This window comes from Neophocaena asiaeorientalis, unplaced genomic scaffold, assembly GCF_003031525.2.
Source record: "Neophocaena asiaeorientalis asiaeorientalis breed wild unplaced genomic scaffold, Neophocaena_asiaeorientalis_V1.1 scaffold629, whole genome shotgun sequence".
In the NCBI taxonomy this organism is placed as follows: Eukaryota; Metazoa; Chordata; class Mammalia; order Artiodactyla; family Phocoenidae; genus Neophocaena; species Neophocaena asiaeorientalis.
The window spans coordinates 7,128,286-7,146,482 of NW_020175468.1; the positions used below are offsets into that span (position 1 = coordinate 7,128,286).

Sequence of the window (18,197 nt, forward strand, 5' to 3'; positions counted from 1 at the left end):
GATGAACCTGTTTGCAAGGCAGAAGTAGAGACACAGATGTAGAGAACACACGTATGGACACCAAGGAGGGAAAGTGGGGTGGGATGAATTGGGAGATTGGGATTGACATATATACATGTATATGTATAAAATAGATAACTAATGAGAACCTGCTGTATAGCACAGGGAACTCTACTCAATGCACTGTGGTGACCCAAATGGGAAGGAAATCCAAAAAAGAGGGGATATATGTACACACATAGCTGATTCACCTCGCTGTACAGCAGAAACTAACACACATTGTAAAGCAACTATACTCCAATTAAAAAAGAGAGAGAGAGAGAGAGAAACAGAGACAGAAATAGGGATGAAGAAAGCCATGCATTCATTCAGCAACATTTACTGAGTGCCAACTGTGTGCTGAGCAGGGGCTGGGGTGGGAGTTGGGGGAGGGGGTGGCGAGGGCATGCTTGCTGCAGCCCTGCTGTCTGCAGAGTCAGTGCCTCTGAGCAGTGCCCTGCCCCTCAGCCCCTGCCAGTCACCAGGCAGACAAAGGCTGACAGGTAGGGAGACGTGCTACACAAACAGGCAGGAAGACGGGAAAGCAGAGGCAGAGGGAGATTAAGGTAAAGACAAACTGGAAGAGGCAGGGAGAGAAAAAGACACATTGAAAAGAGAGAGCGCACGAGAGAGAAGACAACCATGAACAGAGGTAGGCACTGAGAGTGAAACAGAGAGAGAGAGAGAGAGAGAGAAATGGGAAGAGAGAGAAAGAGAGAGAGATGAACAGAGAAACACAGAGACTGAGAGTGAGAGAGACACTCCCAGAGACAAGCCCTGTCCCAGACTCTGCACAGCTCCCCCACCGTCTCCCCAGGTCTGGGCCCTGTGCCAGGTACCTGGCGGAAGGCTGGATCCGGCACGGCAGGGTGGGCGGCAGGGTGGGCCGCATTCCTGAACAGTCTGTTCCAAGTACAGACTCAGCCACAACCCCCGCCCCTGGACCATCGTGGCCTGGCATCAGGCGGGGGTGCCCACTGAGGAGTCTAGGGGACTGGAGACCAGGGGTGTAGCAGCACAGGCATAGGACATTTGGGGCATCTGGGAGCCAGAGCATTGGGAATAGAGATGGCAGGAGTTCAGGGCAGGGCCTAAGTGTGGAAATACAAGGGTGTCAACCGTGGGAAGGCAGCCAGGAGTCATAGGATAGGCATGGAAGTGCCAAGCTGATGGGCACCAGGACGCTAGGGGACTTGAGTGAGCATCTGGGAGACATGTATGGCATACAGAGCTCCAAGAGCAATGGGTGTGGAAGTGACAAGGGCTCAGGTGCGAGTCCCCAGGAATCACAGGCACAGGGCACAGGAGTGCCAGGCAAATGAACACATCACCAGGAGCGCTCTAAGAAGTGTATTTAGCAGTCAGGATGTTTTGAGTTATCAGAAGTACAAGGTACAGCGTTCAGTGGTCATAGGCCCAGAGGTGTCCAGGGGATCAGGAAGGCACAGCTACGGGCCAAGTGAGACGGACCCACAGGTGCTGGGGGTTCAAGAGGGTGCACCTGTTGACCAGGTATGCTGACATGAAAATGCTAGTGCATTAAGGCTGCCAGATAGGACAGGCTGAGGAAGGCACAAAAAAAAAAAAAGGCCAGGAGGAGCCAAGGCCAGCAGTGATAGGGCTGGGGGCGGGGTGCAGACTTTGGGTTGGGGAATTACAGAATGAGCATCAAAGGCGGCCACCCCCCTCCCACTTTCAGTCTCCATCCCTGCTCCACCCAAGACCCCAAGGGAATCAAAGAGAGGCGAAGAGGTGCAAGCAGCCAGGCGGGGTTGGGGTGCACCCGGCGCTCAGACGCAGGCGGCCCTACCCGTGGGCCCGTTACCTCTCCCGCTTCGGCGGAACTTGCTGCAGCTCGAGTCTGGACACCTGGACCGTGCACTCACGGAGGTAGCCCCGACAGTGGGTGGGGTAACAGGATTCTGGATTCCTGGAGGTGGGGCTGGGGGCTGGAACTCCTGGTTCTCTGAATGAAGACAGAGCTGAGGGCTCGGACGCCGAGTCCTGACAGAGGGTGAGGGGCCTGGAGTCCTGCCTTCTGGGAAAGGAGACTGGGGGTGGGAAGTCAGATCTGGAGGGAAAAGGGGCAGTGGCCCTGAGCTCCTGGTTCAGGGCGGAGTCTCGCTGCACCCCCACCCCCCACCCCCGACTCCCGGGTGCCAAGGGAGGGGGAGCCTGGGGCAGGTAGTCTGGTCCCAGGGGATGGGGAGCAGAGAGGTCTGTTCTGGCTCAAGGCTGGGGAGCTGCTGAGGGCCCAGATACCTAGTTCTGAGGGTGCAGGGGGCTGGGGACCTGGACTTCTAGATTTTGAGGGAAGGCGGTGGGGCTGGACTCCTGGGTCTGAAGGAGAAGGAAGCTGGGGGCCGGGCTCTTGGGTCTCGATGGCGGAGGGGTCAGGAGCCCAGACCCGGGCCCGCTGAGCACCGGCTCCGTGTAGCTCTCTGGCCGCTGGGGTCCGATGTTCACCGTGTGGCTGGGCCCGCGCCCTGCAGTGGTGCCCTGCAGCTACGCAGCGCAGCGGGACGCATTAGTGCTGCAAGCGGATGCCTTCTCCGGCCGCGGGGCCAGGGCAGCCTTCGAACGCTTCACACGCGGAAACGGTGAGGCCTGGGCGGCGTAAGTGCGGGCCCGGAACGTCCAGTTTGCGATACAGAGCGAGACCGGGGGAAATGGAGCGGGGCCTAATAGAGTCAAGGCTTCTGAGGAGAGGCTGGGGAGGAGCCACAGTGTAGGGGTCGAATGGCGGTGGGGGAGGCTGGATCCTTGTGCAGCCAGAAGAGAAGAGCCTAAGAGTCAAGGCCAAAGAGAGCCAGCACGGGGATGAGGAATCGGGACCAGCAGAGGTGCGGCCAAAGTGCGGATAGGGCCAAGAAGGCTGGGGTAGCAACCAAAAGACCTGGAACTGAAGCAGAGCGAAGAGCTGCGAGGAAGTCGACTCCACTACGGGATGCTTCCGGGATGGGGCGTGGCTAACTCCCCGGCCCGCCCCCTTCTTTGTTCCACTCCCCCAGGCATCGTGGCTTTTAACGGGCAGCGCTGGCGGACGCTGCGCAATTTTGCACTTGGAGCACTTAAGGAGTTCGGCTTGGGTACGCGGACCATCGAGGACCGTGTCCTGGAAGAGGCGCCTTGTCTGCTCGGCGAATTTCAAGACAGCGTTGGTACGGCCTGGACGGAAAAGGATAGAGACCTGTTGTGGGTGTGCCCTAGGGAAGGCGTTTGGGTGGAATGAAGCCAGTAAACCCAAGAGCTGGGTGGGGGCCGAGCCACAGCGTATGACCTTGTCATGTTCCCACTCCCAGGAGCTCCGTTCGACCCCCGGAGGCTACTAGATAATGCTGTATCTAACGTTATGTGTTCCGTGGTCTTTGAGAACCGCTATGGCTACGAGGACCCAGAGTTCCTGAGGCTCCTGGACCTTTTCAATGACAACTTCTGCATCATGGGTTCCAGATAGGGTGAGGTGAGAGGGTTGGCCCCCATCCCTCCCTCGTGTGCCCCATCTATGCCAGATTCCGAGTACATGGACCTACCTACATTGGATCATTAGAATGGGGCAGTCTTAGAATCTTGGAATGGAAGAGTTTTAGAACCTACAACATCAAAGTCCTGGTCCAGTCTCCCCATAGGGAAACGAATGGTCTTGTTCAAGGTCCTATTGATTTCCTGTCCCCCCAGATGTACATTTTCCCCTCCCTCCTAAAATGGCTCCCAGGCCCACGCCACGGAATCTTCTGAAACTTAGCAGAGCTTAAGAGTTTTCACCTCTCAGCAAACCCAGCAGCAACCGGCAGCCCGTGGAACCCCGCAATTTCGATTGCTTCCTGATCAAACGGATAAGGTACAGGGCCCTGCTGCCCACCAGCAGACGCCTGGCTCCTCTACCCACAGAAGGACCCGGAGAGCCATTTCCAGGAGACGTTGGTGATGACGACACATAACCACTTCCTTGGCAGTACCGAGGCCACAAGCACCACCCTGCGCTATGGACTCCTCATTCTGTTCAAATACCCATAGGCTTCTGAGCTGGACAGCTAGGGATGAGGCGGCTAGGGTTGTGGGTTGGCTGGAGGCTGGGGTAGTTCACATCTCTGCCGGCCCCAGCCAAAGCACAGGCGGAGCTGGATCCCGTGGTAGGTCGAATGTGCGCCCCAAGCCTGGAGGACTAAGAACGCCTGCCCTACACCGACGCCACGCTGCAGGAGATCCAAAGCGTCTTCAGCGTGCTACCGCTGGAGCTGCCACGTGCCCTCACCTGTGATGCCCACCTGCGCAGCCACTTCCTGCCCAAGGTGGCCACCAAGACTGGGGATCCTGCGCAGGGGCTGGAGAGGGCCTATTTATTAACAGAGATCAGCAGGCCTAAGCGTCCAGAGCACTGACTCTGGGAGCAAGAAAGTAGGCGGCCTTCCTTGCCGCTGACTTCGAAATGGGGTCTTGGATGGATGTGTGGAATAGTCACTTGCCAATTTTTCAAGTAACCCTTGCACATCTCCCCAGGGCACCTTCATGATTCCTCTCCTTGTGTCTGCACACCAGGATCTCACCCAATTTAAGGACCCAGACTGTTTCAATCCCACCAACTTCCTGAATGACAAGGGTGAGTTCCAGAGCAACAACTCCTTCGTGCCCTTTGCCCCAGGTCTGGGCTGGGCAGAGAGGGGACCAGCCTGGACGTGCCATGGGGTGCATGGGTTTCTCATTCCACACCCCCATGTCCCCAGGAAAGCAATGTGCCTGGGTGCAGGCCTGGCCCGATCCGAGGTCTTCCTCACCTCCATTCTATAGCAGTTCTGCCTGCTCCCTGTGGGGAGCCCCGCCAACATCGACCTCACCCCACAGTGCACGGGCCTGGGCAACGTGCCCCCGGCCTTCCACCTCTGTCTGGTGGCCCGCCGAAGTCAGGTTCAGCCACCCTCTGCTCACTGGCTCTCAGACCTCCTTACCCTCTTTGGTCAATAAAGGCCCTGAATTGCAGACGGAGCGGTCTTCTTACCAACAGGGAGTGAGTCAGATGTGTGCAGCTCTGAGGTAAACTTTTATTTCTCCGCTGACAGGACTTGCGGACCCATGCTCCTCCCAGCACCTTTTATCCTGCCCAAGCAGCGGCAGCCTAGTCCAAAAGGTGCCACGGCCAAGGGGCTGGGGAGTCACTTCACATTCCAGGCTGGAGGAGTGGGGGGCTTGGGGATACGCCCCCACAAACCTTTGCCAGCAAGAGGCCATGACTCACCCCAACCCCAAATCCTGCATTCCGGTGGGAGGTGGCAGTGCCTCCTTCCAGCTCTCCAAACCTGAGAGGGGCATGCATGACCAGACAGGGCAGGACACAGGCCCCCAGCTCCAGTAATGGCAGTCCCCAACACCAGCCTCTGCCCAGGTCACAACCCCAGCCCCCAGCCCAGGGCAGCAGAGGTCTCTCCTCCTCCTCGGTTCTCAGCGATGGATGGAGCCCTCCACACCCGGCAGAACAGAGGCAAAGTCAGAAGCAGCGGCAGTGGCGGGGACCGTGACTGGCGGCACCGGGGCCCAGGGCTCTCCCGAAGTCAGGCAAGCTGTCTGTCCGTGCAGCTCTGGGGCTAGCCACTAGGTGGGCGTAGTCGGCTGTGACACAGGTACTTGGACACCCTTCTGTCCTGATGCTGGGGGTGAAGGGGGACAGGAGACTGAGTCATCAGGGACGGAACTAAGAGACGGAGGAAACCTGGGAAGAAGGGGAGATGACCAGAAGAGATGGGGCTCATGCTGGGGAATGCCAGGAGAGTGAACTGTCTAGGGATGGTAGGCAAAGATGAGGAAAAATGAGCGACAGGATCCAGTGAGAGACTGAAGAGGCGGCTTGAGGCCCAGGGAGGTACATGGAAGAGGAGGGACCTGAGGGAGGGGACACGGGGAGGCCGGTACCTAGCTGATACTTGTCTTTGGCTGCTGCTCGCTCCTTGGCATCAAAATACCAGACAGTGATGGCGTACCTGGAGACCAGAGCAGCCCCAGAGGGTGGTTAGAGATCACTTTTCTTCAATTCCAGCCACTATATCCACCCCGAGCCGCCCCCCACCAGTCACTTCAGGGGTCTGACAAGACTTTGCTGGCACAGGGGGAGCACCTGGGCACATTCCCGGAAGTATGGACCATACCTGGTGGCATAGGCTGGTTTCACCTCATGGGGGTTCCGCCGATCAGACCAGAAAATGAGCAGCCGGTCAAAGAGTGGCTCAATGTTGGCTACCACGGGACGGCCCTCAGGGAATATCTGCAGTAAGCCGCCATGCACCTGAAGGCAGGCCAGAGGATGAGGCAGGCTGGGAGCCCCGCCTAGAGCCCCTGCCTTGCACTGCCGGCCCCCAGGAGCCCACCAGGGGGCATAATAACTTCACACATCACTCCCTCCCACCACTCAGGCTCTCAAAATGAATGACAACCCAGAGTCTGCATCACCATGGAGATGGGCAGGAAGCTACTTAAGAAGACAGGAAATGGGGCGGGGGAAGTGCTGGTTAGGCTGGGGGCTGGGCAGACAGCACCATTCCCCAAAGAGGGGGAACTGCCGCCACACAGTCAGCTGAAGAGGAGGTCCCATTTCCCGGAAAGAGCCATTGGGCACATTCCACCGCCCCCCTCCCGTGGGTTGGGAAGAGGAAGGGGACAATGCTAGAAGCTGAGCTGGGAAAGGAAAATGCGATGGATGCACGCCACCCCACCCCCAACAGCCTACCTTGACGTCCCAGTTCTGATTCAGGTAATAGATGCAGGTGACGCAGCGCCCATCGCCATGGGGATTGTCAACGTGTCTCACGTACCCCAGCCCGTTACCTGGGTAACATGCCACCATGGCCTGGCAGAGACGGATGGAGAGGGTTTACTGAGGCTAACTGGCAGGGACGTTAGAGAAGCAGCCATCACCTCCTCTTTCTCACCCCTCCCAGCCCCTCATCTTTCCTCAGGTGTCCTGGGCTCCAAGGGTTCCAGCACCCAGACTTTCTCCTTTTCTCCTTTTTCAGCCAAACCTCCATCCACAAGAAACCTCAGCTCCTGGGCCTCAACAGCCCAACACACACACACACACACACCTCACGCCCCTACCCCCCGCATCTGGTGCCAGCATGCAGCTCAGTGAGCAACTGAGGGCTTGGTTTTTTAAAGATAACCTGACCCCACGTCAGACATTTCACTAGGATAAAAGCAATTTAAACATTTCCTGGTGTGCAGGGATGTGGCCTCACAGCCCCACACCAGGCGTTCTCTCCTTGAGCTGTAGAGTTGGAATGACCTGGGGCACTGATACCGAGGCCCACCTCAGAGGTTCTGACGTACCTGGTCTCAGGTGGAGCCTGGAATTTTTAAAGGTTCCCCAGGTAATCCTGACGTGCAGCCATGTTGAGAACCACTGACCTTACTATAAAGAAGACCCGCTAAATAGTCTGTCTCCTACACAACTGAACAGGTACCAAAACCCAGAATGTGCCCAGAACCTGAGATCTAATCCCAACTCCAAGCAAAACCTGCCAAGTAGCCTTGGACAGTCTCATCACCTGAATGGGCCTCAAAACGCCTCACCTGTAAAAGGGGGCTAATGACAACCTTCGGTTTACAGCAGTAGCACGAACCCCTCTGAGAACATGACTTTGGAGGCTCCTGACCCCCACAGATCCGAGTCAGACCTTGTTCCACGTCTCGGCTTCTGTGTGCACAGGTCCAGGCACAGGGTTCTCGCCTCCTCTCCTGGATAGCCGCCACTGCCCTAGGCAGCCCTGGCCATTCTGAGTCCTAGGCCTAGCCACTCCGGGCCTGTTTCTCATCAGGTACCCAGCAAAGTGATGGATGTGATGTGAGGAAAAGGGCCCAGGTGTTCCTGCAGACCTATCTCCCGGGTTCAAGTCTCAGTGCGGCAACGTAAGCTGTGATGTTTGGCAGATGACGGAACTTCCCCATCTCCAGTTCCTCATCCACGAAATGGAGCTAACAACTACTTTTTTGGAGATTTTGCCGGCTTTGCTCGAGGGTGGGGTGGGGAAAGGGGTCCAGTGCTGCAACCTCTTCCCACACAACCCATCCCCACAGCAGCCAGAGGCCCTTTACTCCAGCTCACCACTGCTCAAACCCCTTCAAGTTCCTTGCTGCATCCCGAGAGAACACAAACTCCTGACCACAGCCTCCAAGGCCACTAGCCTCATACACTATCTCCAGCCTCGAAATCCTCCTCACTCTTCTCTGACCAGGCCAAGCTCATCCTCAAGGCCTCTGCACCTGCCTGAACGCTCTTCCACTCGTCCCCCTTGTTATTCAGGTCTCAGGGCCAGGAGCACCTCGAGTCCTCTAGCTGAAGGCACCTGGGCTGATTTCCCATTCCATCCCTCTCAGTGCAAAATCAGCACAGGTACCTGTTCACCTAGTACTGGCCGCTAGGGCCAGGCCTGTCTCCCTAGTGCCAAGGAGGGAGCTGCTAATTAAAAGCGCTCCTCTGGGTCTCAGGGCCTCCATTCCATCCTTCCCGTGCACCCTCACAGGGTCTCCCACCATGCAGGCAGGGACACACTCTGGAGTCTGTCAGGGAATGGGACTCCTGTGTGTGTGAAGGTAGGCACAGGAACAGGCCCTTTAAGGCCCCCCTCCCCCCACATATACTCACCTGGGAGTGGGGCTGGGGGTGGCATCCTCCGGCCCCCGAGAAGCATCTACTTCCTGCCCCCACAAGGGAAGGGACAACAACCAGAGTAACACGGAAACTTGCTCCTCACACTTCCGTCTCCAGGAAGGAGCAGCTAGGATCACTGTGCATGCACACCCCACCCCGCCCCAGTCAGAATCCCAGGTCTCAGCCAACAGCGGCAGGCCCCACCTCCAAACTGCTCTTAAAGGGGCCTCCCGGGGTCACCTACGGTAGTCCTTGATGCCAGTGGGAGTCAATTCCCTCCCACCTGCAGGCCAACTGAGCAGAGGATCTAGGGAGAGGAGGAAGGCAAGAGCACAGGAGCGGGACTCGGGACCGAGGGGCAGGTTGTTACCAGCCCAAACCGCACTGGTGATCTGAGCGCCCCCGCCGCTACCGGGACCACCCCACACTGTCTTACTCCAGAGCTTGGGGAGGGAGCCCAGACGCTGCCCTCTGAAGGCGAGGAAGCCTGCAGTTGCTGCCCCACCGCGGCAGGGGAGGGTCTGAGAGGAACTCCAGTGGCTGGGTTGGCTCTTCCCCGCCCTTCTTAGTCCAGCCAGGCTTGTTCTTACCTCCCAAGGCTAAAAAGTCTCAACACCCACCCCACCACCCCTCCAGGGCCTGCTCCCAACCACATCCAAGGCACCAAAGGAAAAGAGATCTGCGCCCTCTCCCCTCCCCTCCCCTCCTGAAACGGCCCCAGCCTAGCTGGGGAGTTAACCTGGTTTTCCTATCCTGTGGATGAGCAAACAGAGGCTCAGAGAGGCATCCTGCCCTTGGCCACTCAACTCTTGTGGTCTCCCCACCAACCTCCCTCCTGTGAGGACGGGTGACCCTGGGGAGATGGGGCTGAACACCTTGTGGCTAGCGAGATTCCCACTGATCTCTCCTGCCCCTGGGAGGGGCCGCCTCTGGCCCTCCAGCTACCAAAGTAACAGGAGGGAGAGGGAAGCAGGACAAGTTCCAGCTGGGGCGGGGAAGCCAGTATGGCTTCGGCCCGGGGGAGCCCTAGTCCCCGAGCCAGCTCCAGCCTGAGACGGAAGCTGCAGAGACAGAACCCAAGACGGGATCTGAGGGAGGAGGGAGAGGACATCAGGAGCACAGCCTCACGCCTGCAGGGCAAAACACAGTCTGTGCCATCAGCCAGGCATCACTGGTGCTGTGCAGTGGGCACTCCCTACCGGGCCTTGTCCTAACACCGCCAAACCCTGGACTCAAGGCCAGGATCCACCCCAGGTTCTTGAATGGGCGGCTGCAGGCCCAGAAGGCCCTTGTCACTGACCATAAACTCCAATCAAACGAGCATTTTTTTAAGACAGGGTCTGTGGTTTCTGGCAGATTCTTAAACAGGCCCAGGTTCCAAAAAAAAAGATAACTGCTACTCTAAAACAAGAGAAAGGGACCAAGAAAAGGTACAACGGCAGAGGATCAAGGAAACAGACCAGAGCCAGACAAGGATAAAGTGATGGAGAGACAGAACAGACAGGATGGAGGACAGGGTCTAGGATGGGGAGGGATGGGAAAGATGAGGACATAACCTCCACCTGGGCCGGCACACAGACACCCCCAGAAAGCCGTCCATGATGCAAATGCCACAGTATGGCAAACAGTGCACAACGTAGCCCAGCACCAAGCACAGTGGGCAGTGCCTCCTCCCTCAGCCCGGCATTGGCCTCACCACTGCCCCCCTCCCCGTTCCACCTTCTGGTTCTCCTACCCGGGAGACAGAACAGACAGACCAAAGACAGGCAACGGACAGGATGGACCAGACATACCCGAGTACATGAAAAAATGCGGGAAGAGGGAAGAATAAAGACAGGGTCAGACAGACAGGTACAGACGGCAGAGGCAGAAACCCGTGCCCGTCTACACTGAACGTTCTTGGTCTAGGATCCAGGAACAGACATCAGGCGGCTGTGAAGCCCACCATGGCCCATGCACAGAGGTGGGACTACGACTGTGGGCACCTCTCCTCAGGTTCTTCAAGAGGATCCCTGGCAAGGTCAAGAACCATGGTGACTATGGGCCAAACCCATGGTTTACAGGTACACAAACTAAGGCCACAGCGAGTGAGAGCCCAAAGTGAGCTCCAACAGTCCCTGCGCCAGAGCTGCCTATCTCCAAACCCACTGGTGCTCAGAACACTAGGCATCCAACAAGTGCTGGGCAGCCCCCCACCCCACCACCCGGTCCCTGCAGCCTCACCTTGGTGCGCCCATTGATGACGTAGCTGCCCAGCCTCCCAGCACAGTGGCGGATTACAGCATCCACGTGGGCCATGAGGGCACCGATGCTTCGGCAGCCTGGCTCATGGCCTTCCACCCAGGCAATCTGGTCCCCACGGATGCTGCGTGGCGGGATAGCCCGCTGGCTCACTAGCTGCCCATCACGCAGGCGCCCGCCCCGCTTCAGGGCCTCCACCTCTGCCAGCACTCGGCCACCCAGCGCCGCCCCCAGGAAGCTGTCCTTGACGCAGATGCCATAGTACCGCATGCAGGGCACAATATAGTCCAGGGCCAGGCGCTCAGGTGCAGCGGGCAGCACCTCCTCCCTCAGCCTGGCGCTGGCCTCACCACTGCCACTGCTGCAGCCCTCCCCCTCTGCCTCTGCCTCCTGGTTCTCCTGCCTGGCCCAGGGCCGCTTGCTGGGGGCGGGGGCATCCCCACCATCCTCTGCCCATTTCCGTTTGGGGGCCTCGGGCCGGGCGCCCTGGGCTGCCAGTCGCTGGCACCCCTTGGTGACCAGTGCCGCAGCACCCTCACTCTGCAGCGGCCGCAGCTCGCCGCCATCCTGCCCACCGAAGCCCTCCCGCAGGGGGCTGGCTGTGGTGGAAGTAGCTGTAGCTCTGGGGGTCCCACTCCCCGCCGAGGCCTCACCAGGCCCTCCTGGACGGTGGTAGGAGGACAGCAGGGGACAGGGCAGGTAACTCTCCACCCCCATCCTCGCCCTGCTAGGCTCCAAGGGCTCTGACACCGAACCCGGCAACTGAGGGAGAGCCTGACTCAGGGGCTGCGGCTGGCACGGGCTGTCCATGGCAGCAGTGTCTTCATCCCCCGGGCATGGAGGGCACGGCCCAGGCCCATGGTGCCACCCTCCTCCACCTCCTCCTCCTCCACTTGATGCAGCCGGGGGCCGGGGCGGCTGGGCCTGGCGTGGGGCAGGATGAGGCAGGGCAGATGGCAGAGGCTTTTCTCGTGCCCTGGGGGTGCTTGCTGGTCCCCAAGTCCTCTGCTGTCCCTAGGGGCTTGGGAAGGGACCTGTCACGGTGGCTGGAGAGAGAAACAGAGAGAGAGAGAGAGAGAGAGAAAGGAATGTGAGAAGAGCTACAGGGAAGAGGGCTGGGCGAGGATGGGGAGTGGCAGGGGCAGTAGACAGACTTATCTACAAAGACCCCAAAACCTGAGGCCACGTGGGGAAAAAGACTCTGGGACTTGGGTGGAATCCCTAAGAGACAAGGGGCAATAAGGGGGCAGCTGGAGGGGTGAGACTGGGTAGCTGACCCACAGGCAGAGGACTGCAGTGGGAGCTGTGGGCGAGAGACACCCTGACAGACAGACACAGACCCACAGACAGGAAAGAAGGAGGGGACTTTAAGTAGAAAAGGATGGCGGTGTGGGAAGTAGGAGAGTTAGAAACAAACAGACTGGGGGTGGGGGGGGGGCGAGAGGGGGGATCTGCCTGGAAGACACAGAGGGAATGTGGGGATCTACAGACCGTGGAAACTGGGGGGTCCAGAGACCCACACCGGAGAAGAGCAGGGAGGGTGGGCCTGAGACAGGCGGGCAGAACCCAGCCCAACAGGAGGAAGCCCGTTAGGGGCTGACACACACCCAGACGGAAGGGAGGTCCTGAGACAGACAGACGGAAGGGACCCGTGGGAGCAGGGTCCACAGCGACAGAGGGAAGGGTGGAGGAGGACTCATGCACTCGGGGAAAGGACGACGGAAAAAGCGCCCCCCTCCCAAGTCCCTTCGGTGCGGGTCCTGGAGCCCCTCGGGGCACAGCAGGAGACGAAGACAAGGCCTAAGGGCCGCTGGAACCCCGTGTTCCTACCCCTCCCCTCCCCCTCCGCCCGCTCTCTGCTCCCCCCCAACCCCCCAACGGCCGGCGCTTAACATGCCCGGCGCGCGTTCCCTCCCCCACGCCCCACCCCCACCCTCCCCTCCCAAGGGTCGCCAGGCTTCGCCACAGAGTGCTGGGCGCGCACCCCCGCACCCCGCCCGGCTCGCGCCGGCGCCCGGCCTCAAGCGCCTTCCCCGCCCCGCTCCATGCCCTCCCCGCGGTCTCCTCACCGAGGTTTTTCCTCCGGCCCCGGCGCCGCCGTTTGTGCCAGCCGCCCTGCGCCGCACAGCGCGCCATACCCCGCCCCCACCACCCGCGACGCTCCGCCCCCGCCTCGCCCGGTGGGCACGTGACCGCATCCGGGCTTAGGAGCCCGGGCTTGCGCAGGCGCGAGCCGCGCGGGGCGGGGCGAGGAAATTTAGAACACCCTCTCCCTCGAGAAAGGGGAAACGGATCAGTCGCCGACACAAGGTTTTTATGCACTCTCCGCTCCGCCCCTTCTGCGCGAGAGGAGGAACGCAGTTAGGAAGGGCTGGATCCGGTGGGGGAGTTTCGGCACATATTATGCCAAGCGAGTGGGAGGGGTATGCAAATAACCCTATTTACATAGACAGGACCGTCCCCTTGGAGCCGAGAACGCGGCGGAACGATGAGTAGCAGGGTAGGGGAGGCATACAGATCATCGGTATTATTTACATGGACAGCTTCGCCTTCTCACAGCCCAAGAATAGGAATATTGAGAAACGTCTGAGCAATTAGTTGGGAAATGTATGTAAATTTGCACGACAGTAAGTAATTTACATAAGGACTTTTTATAACGGAGGAAAAGAGCGGAACGTCCTTGAGAGAAGGGAAGAACAAGAAGGGACGTGCAAACATTCTGACTCGCTCCACCCTGCCCCATCGGGACAACTGTGTGGCACCCGAATAAAACAACCTAGGAAAGCTACTCAGAGAAGACATTTGCATGACAGCCTCGAGTCTCTGGACGACCTGACCTGGGAGGACTATGCAGATGAGGTCATTTAAATGTCCCACCCCCTCCGCCAGCACCCAGGCTGAGCAGGGACTCAGGCCTCCCGTGACGGTGGTTTAAGGCCAAACTGGGGTTGGGAGAGCAGTTGGGAGTGTCCTCAGTGGGCTGCACCTGTCCCTGGCAGAGCATGTGCGGGTGTCAGAGGTTCACCTGGACACAGGAGGCAACACACTGATCTCAAATATGCACAGGAGTCCCGGTGACACAAAAGCCCACACAGTCTTCAGGGGCACACACAGGGTTCATGGTCACACACAAGTGTATCAAAGGAGTCAAATTCACAGCAAAACACACACAGACCTCAGGGGCACACAAACACAGTTACACACCAAATAGACACTGCCTCAGACTTTCAGGCATCAGACATGCATAGCTATCACCCACCGGGCCCAGACCCAGGGCTCAACTACAGGCCTGAATTCTCATTCCCTAGCTTTGGTGTCCCAAACGACGCCAGTCTTACAGACACAATCACCAAGGACACAGAGTAGTCATAAGCAACAGTGTCACACACACAAGCAGCACACATTCCTACAGATCCCATCACACCCATCGCAAACACAGGGACATTAGTGTTACGTTACGTATGTGGGCAAACTCCCTCTACAACATACATCTGAGCCATGGAGTCATGGTGGACCCCCGTACCATGTCCAACCCAAAAACATGGCCCCCAAACACCGTCAGTGACCTCTTTTTCCCCCCCGTCCCCACCACCCCAAAATGACAGAGGCTATGACACAGGTGTAAACAATGCTTTATGGGGGTGGGGTGGGGACGGGACAGGCCTCCAGGTAAGGTAATAAATAACACGTACTCGCAGTGGCAGGGCCAGGGGAGCTGAGGCCAAATGGCCCTGGTCTCGGGCTTTGGAAATTCTTTGAGTATAGTTAGGGGTTCAGGGGGAAGAGGGGTTAGCCAAGACAGAGGAAGCAGCAGCAGGTACGGATTCCCCCTTCCCCCGTGGCTCAGTCTTGCCCCTCAGCCAGGCCCCACCAGGCCAGGGAAGGGGGACAGGTGGCGGGGCAGCTTCTCTGGGGCCAGGTCAGGTAAGGGGCTCAGTCTCCCAGGGCCTGGGTCTGGGCCCCAGCCAGAAGGACAGGGCTGGTCCTGGAGAACGGGTGAGCTGAAAGAAAAGTGTGCCGTGAACTGGAGGGATCTTGGGTCTGTCGGCTGGTGTCTCTGTCTCATTTCTGGGTATCTTCCTGCCCGCCTAACTGTGCCTGTCTGTCCATACCTTTCTCTTTCTCCCAAAGTTTCTACATTGTCTTTCTGTTTCTTGTCTGCAGGTACTTTGGGGCTCTAGAGCTGAGGGCATGTGCATCTCCCTGTTTACTTGCCTCAGAGAGCTGTCTCCTTGAGTCTTTAGAGGGGCATCTCAGTGTCTACATTCTGTGTCCCCACCTTTGCACCTCTGTGTTCCTCTATGTTCCTGGATCATCCAGGCTCTAGGTCTCATTCCCGTGTTTTCCAAACCGAGGAGACACATCACTTCCTGTTTTGTAGTTATCTGCAGATAGCATTACCTGGGAGCTTCTAGAAATCCCCAGATCACTTCAGAATCTCTGGGGTAAGGCCTGGGCATCAGTATCTTTTAAAGCTCTCCAGGTGATTCCAATGTGTACAACTGCATTAGTGGGTTGGGAAATCAGTTCGGTGGGCCTTGAGCAATTGTTGTAACAGAATAAAATAGAAAATACCATAAAAATTAAAATGTTAATGTATTAAAAAAAAAAAGAAAAGAAAGAAAATTTCAGAGTGCTTCATATGTTGGTCCATAGAGACAGAAAGCAGATGGGTGGGGGCCAGACGCTGGGGAGGATGGAGAATGAATGCTTAAAGGGTATGGGGTTTCCTTTTGAGGGTGATGAAAATGCTTTGAAACTCGACAGAGGTGGTGGTTGCATAACCTTGCGAATGTACTAAATGCCACTGAATTGTACGCTTTAAAATGGCTAAATTTGTTGTGTGAATTTCACCTCAATTTTAAGAGAAAGAATATCAATACAAGAAGGTGTTTTAGTTTTATACGTGTGTGACTGTATTAGATCAACAAATAAAGTATATTTCCTCCTGAAGAGTGCAATCAACAGAGTTTGAAAATGCAATCTTACTACATTTGATTCACTGAGGGAACACCCTGAAACAGACTCAAAACTAAGCTCTGAGGCGAAGAGTACACACCCATCTGATTCTACATAGCCCAGAGTCTTTAAAATGGATACGAAGAAGAAAAATAATAAACAGGCCTCGTTTATCAAGTCTTAGTTTACTGACTGTCAGGCCCTGTTCTAAGCACTTTACGTGAATTAACTTCATCTTCTCCACACTCACATTGAGGTGGGTACTATCATTAGCCCCATTTACAGATGAGGAAACCAAGGCCCAGAGAGGTTAAATAATTTGCCCAGAGCTATGAAGTGACAGAGGTGGAGTATAAATGCAGGCAGCCCAGCTCTGGAGTCTGTGATCTATCACCTTCTCAGATGGGTTAGACAAACACCATACAGATAACAATGATCAACTCTGTCAGTTGAACGCTTTGAAAAGGAGGGGCAGTTGTGAGACTGCCCATCTACAGGGAGTGACCCCATTTGGGAAGGCTATGAAGGTTCCCTGCAGGAAGAGCCATTTTAGCAGAGACCTGATGATGAATGGGAGTTGGTGCCAGAAGGGAGCACAGGCACAGCAGATGCAAAGGCCTGGAAGGAAAAGAGCCCTGCCCAAAGAGCTCATCCTTGACTCCTCTCTCACATTCCACATCCATTCATCAGGAAATTACGTTGGCTCTGCTCTCTAAGTACATATATCCAAAGTCTAAACACTTTGCTCCACAGCCATCCTGGAGCTGCCAGTGGCTGTGGGGTGGAGGGTTGGGTGGGCATGAAGCACAGAGACAAGAATTGTCAAGACATACACACCCGCAGAGAGGTGGGGATAGGACCAAATCCTGTAGGAACTTTCAAGCCTGTCAAGGACTTTGGACCAAGCACAGGGGAACAAGCATGGCTTCCTGGACGAGGGGGAGAGGTTACCCGAAAAGAGGGAAGGAATCAGATTTGTGCTTTAGGAAGACCCAGTGACTACACGAGGAGGGGACAAGCCTGGAGACAGATCAGGGAGGGTACAAACCTATTCACTTCGCAACCCCTCCTCCGCCCCCACTCTGATCCTGTCCACCATCGTCTCTCACCTTGACTTTGGAGTGGTCTACTCACTGCTCTCCAGGCAACCACCCCTGCCCCCTTCAGTCTCTCCTCTATATGCGGCCAGAGGGGCCCTGTGAACACCTGAATCAGATCTTGTCCCTTCTCTGCTCGGAGCCCTCCTATAGCTCTCATCCCACCCAGCGTATAGCCAGAGTCCTTCCTGTGGCTCACAAGGCCCTAATTCATTGCTTCCTCCCACCCCAACCTCATCTCCAGCTCACCTACTCCCCGGCACGCACGTGCGCGCACGCACGCACACACACTCCACTCCAGCCACACTGGCCTCCTTGGACTTCCTCACCCAGGGGAGGAGGCAGGGCCCTACCTCAGGGCTTTGTACTGGCTGTTCTCTCTGCTTAGAACACTCTTCCCCCAGGTCCCCACATGACCCCTCCCTCAGCTCCTTCAGGTCTTTGCTCAAATGTCACCATCTCAGTGAGGCCTCCGCTCATCATCCTATTTAACGCTCCACTCCTCCGCCGCCTCTCCCTCCTTGATTCTTCTCCATAGCTCTTATCGCCCTACCTACTATACAATTTGCTTGTGTATCTTGTTTATTGTCCATCTCCTCCACGAAGGCAGGGATTTTTGTCTGTTTTCCCCACTGTTATAGCCCCAGTGCTGGGAACAGGGCCTGGCGCTGAAGAGGCACTCAACAAACATTTGATGAATTATGAATGGGAGGGTCAGAGGTGCAGGGCAGAGAGCTGGCGGTGGGATGGGAAGGACGGGTGGTTTCCCAGGGCCGGGACGATGGCCCCTTTAACTCAAGTGTTCTTGTGTCTTTCTTCCTCACTGTTTCTCTTGTCATCTCTCCTTTTCTGCGTCTCTGTCTCTGCTCCGTACTCCCCTTTGGCAGAAGACCAGCCCTGCAGCCCGAGTCCCCAGTATCCCACCTGGCTCTGCAGGTCTCAGCAGCCGCAGGGCTGAGGGGCCACGGCCTGGGCACTCCGAGGCTGCCGCAGCTGGCGAAGGGAGGCGTCACCATATTGAATGCCGGAGCCCATCCTCTCGGGGTCAAGCTCACCTGGGGGGAGCAGAGAGGTGAGGACTGGTCCCTTGGAGTCCTCTGGACCCTGCCTTCCACTCCCACTCCAGGCAGTTGGGGGCCTCACCTGAGTCGATCTTGTTCAGAATGGTGCGGGCACACTTCAGGAAAGCCTCCTCCACGTTCTCACCCGTGAGAGCACTAGTTTTC

At 57.2% G+C, this 18,197-nt stretch overlaps 3 protein-coding genes across 4 annotated transcripts in view; 1 reads left to right on the forward strand and 2 right to left on the reverse strand.

Moving 5' to 3' along the window:
• The first annotated feature begins 488 nt into the window (after positions 1-488).
• On the forward strand, positions 489-4,931 carry LOC112415252 (cytochrome P450 2C11-like). The gene is made up of 2 exons (XM_024768129.1): positions 489-3,200; positions 3,342-4,931. Exons 1-2 carry the CDS (start codon positions 2,987-2,989, stop codon positions 3,494-3,496), a joined length of 369 nt encoding a protein of 122 aa, XP_024623897.1. The 5' UTR covers positions 489-2,986; the 3' UTR covers positions 3,497-4,931.
• A 127-nt stretch (positions 4,932-5,058) lies between these two features.
• Positions 5,059-13,114, reverse strand: EGLN2 (egl-9 family hypoxia inducible factor 2). Of its 2 annotated transcripts, none has more exons than XM_024768126.1 (6): positions 12,985-13,114; positions 10,898-11,961; positions 6,755-6,874; positions 6,177-6,313; positions 5,944-6,011; positions 5,059-5,681 (listed from the first exon to the last, which is right to left on the reverse strand). In XM_024768126.1, the coding sequence occupies exons 2-6, from the start codon at positions 11,723-11,725 to the stop codon at positions 5,626-5,628; spliced, it is 1,209 nt and encodes a 402-aa protein (XP_024623894.1). In that variant the 5' UTR covers positions 11,726-11,961; positions 12,985-13,114; the 3' UTR covers positions 5,059-5,625. The 2 variants fall into 2 exon arrangements, with proteins under 2 accessions (XP_024623894.1, XP_024623893.1); XM_024768125.1 differs by having other exon boundaries at positions 5,404-5,743.
• A 1,415-nt stretch (positions 13,115-14,529) lies between these two features.
• Positions 14,530-18,197, reverse strand: part of RAB4B (RAB4B, member RAS oncogene family) — a 9,441-nt gene continuing 5,773 nt past the window's right edge. The window contains exons 6-8 of the mRNA XM_024768185.1: positions 18,115-18,195; positions 17,896-18,026; positions 14,530-14,916 (exon numbers count right to left, since the gene is read on the reverse strand). Coding sequence (XP_024623953.1) covers positions 17,911-18,026; positions 18,115-18,195 — 197 coding nt within the window. The 3' untranslated portion in view covers positions 14,530-14,916; positions 17,896-17,910. The remainder of the gene's footprint in view (positions 14,917-17,895; positions 18,027-18,114; positions 18,196-18,197) is intronic.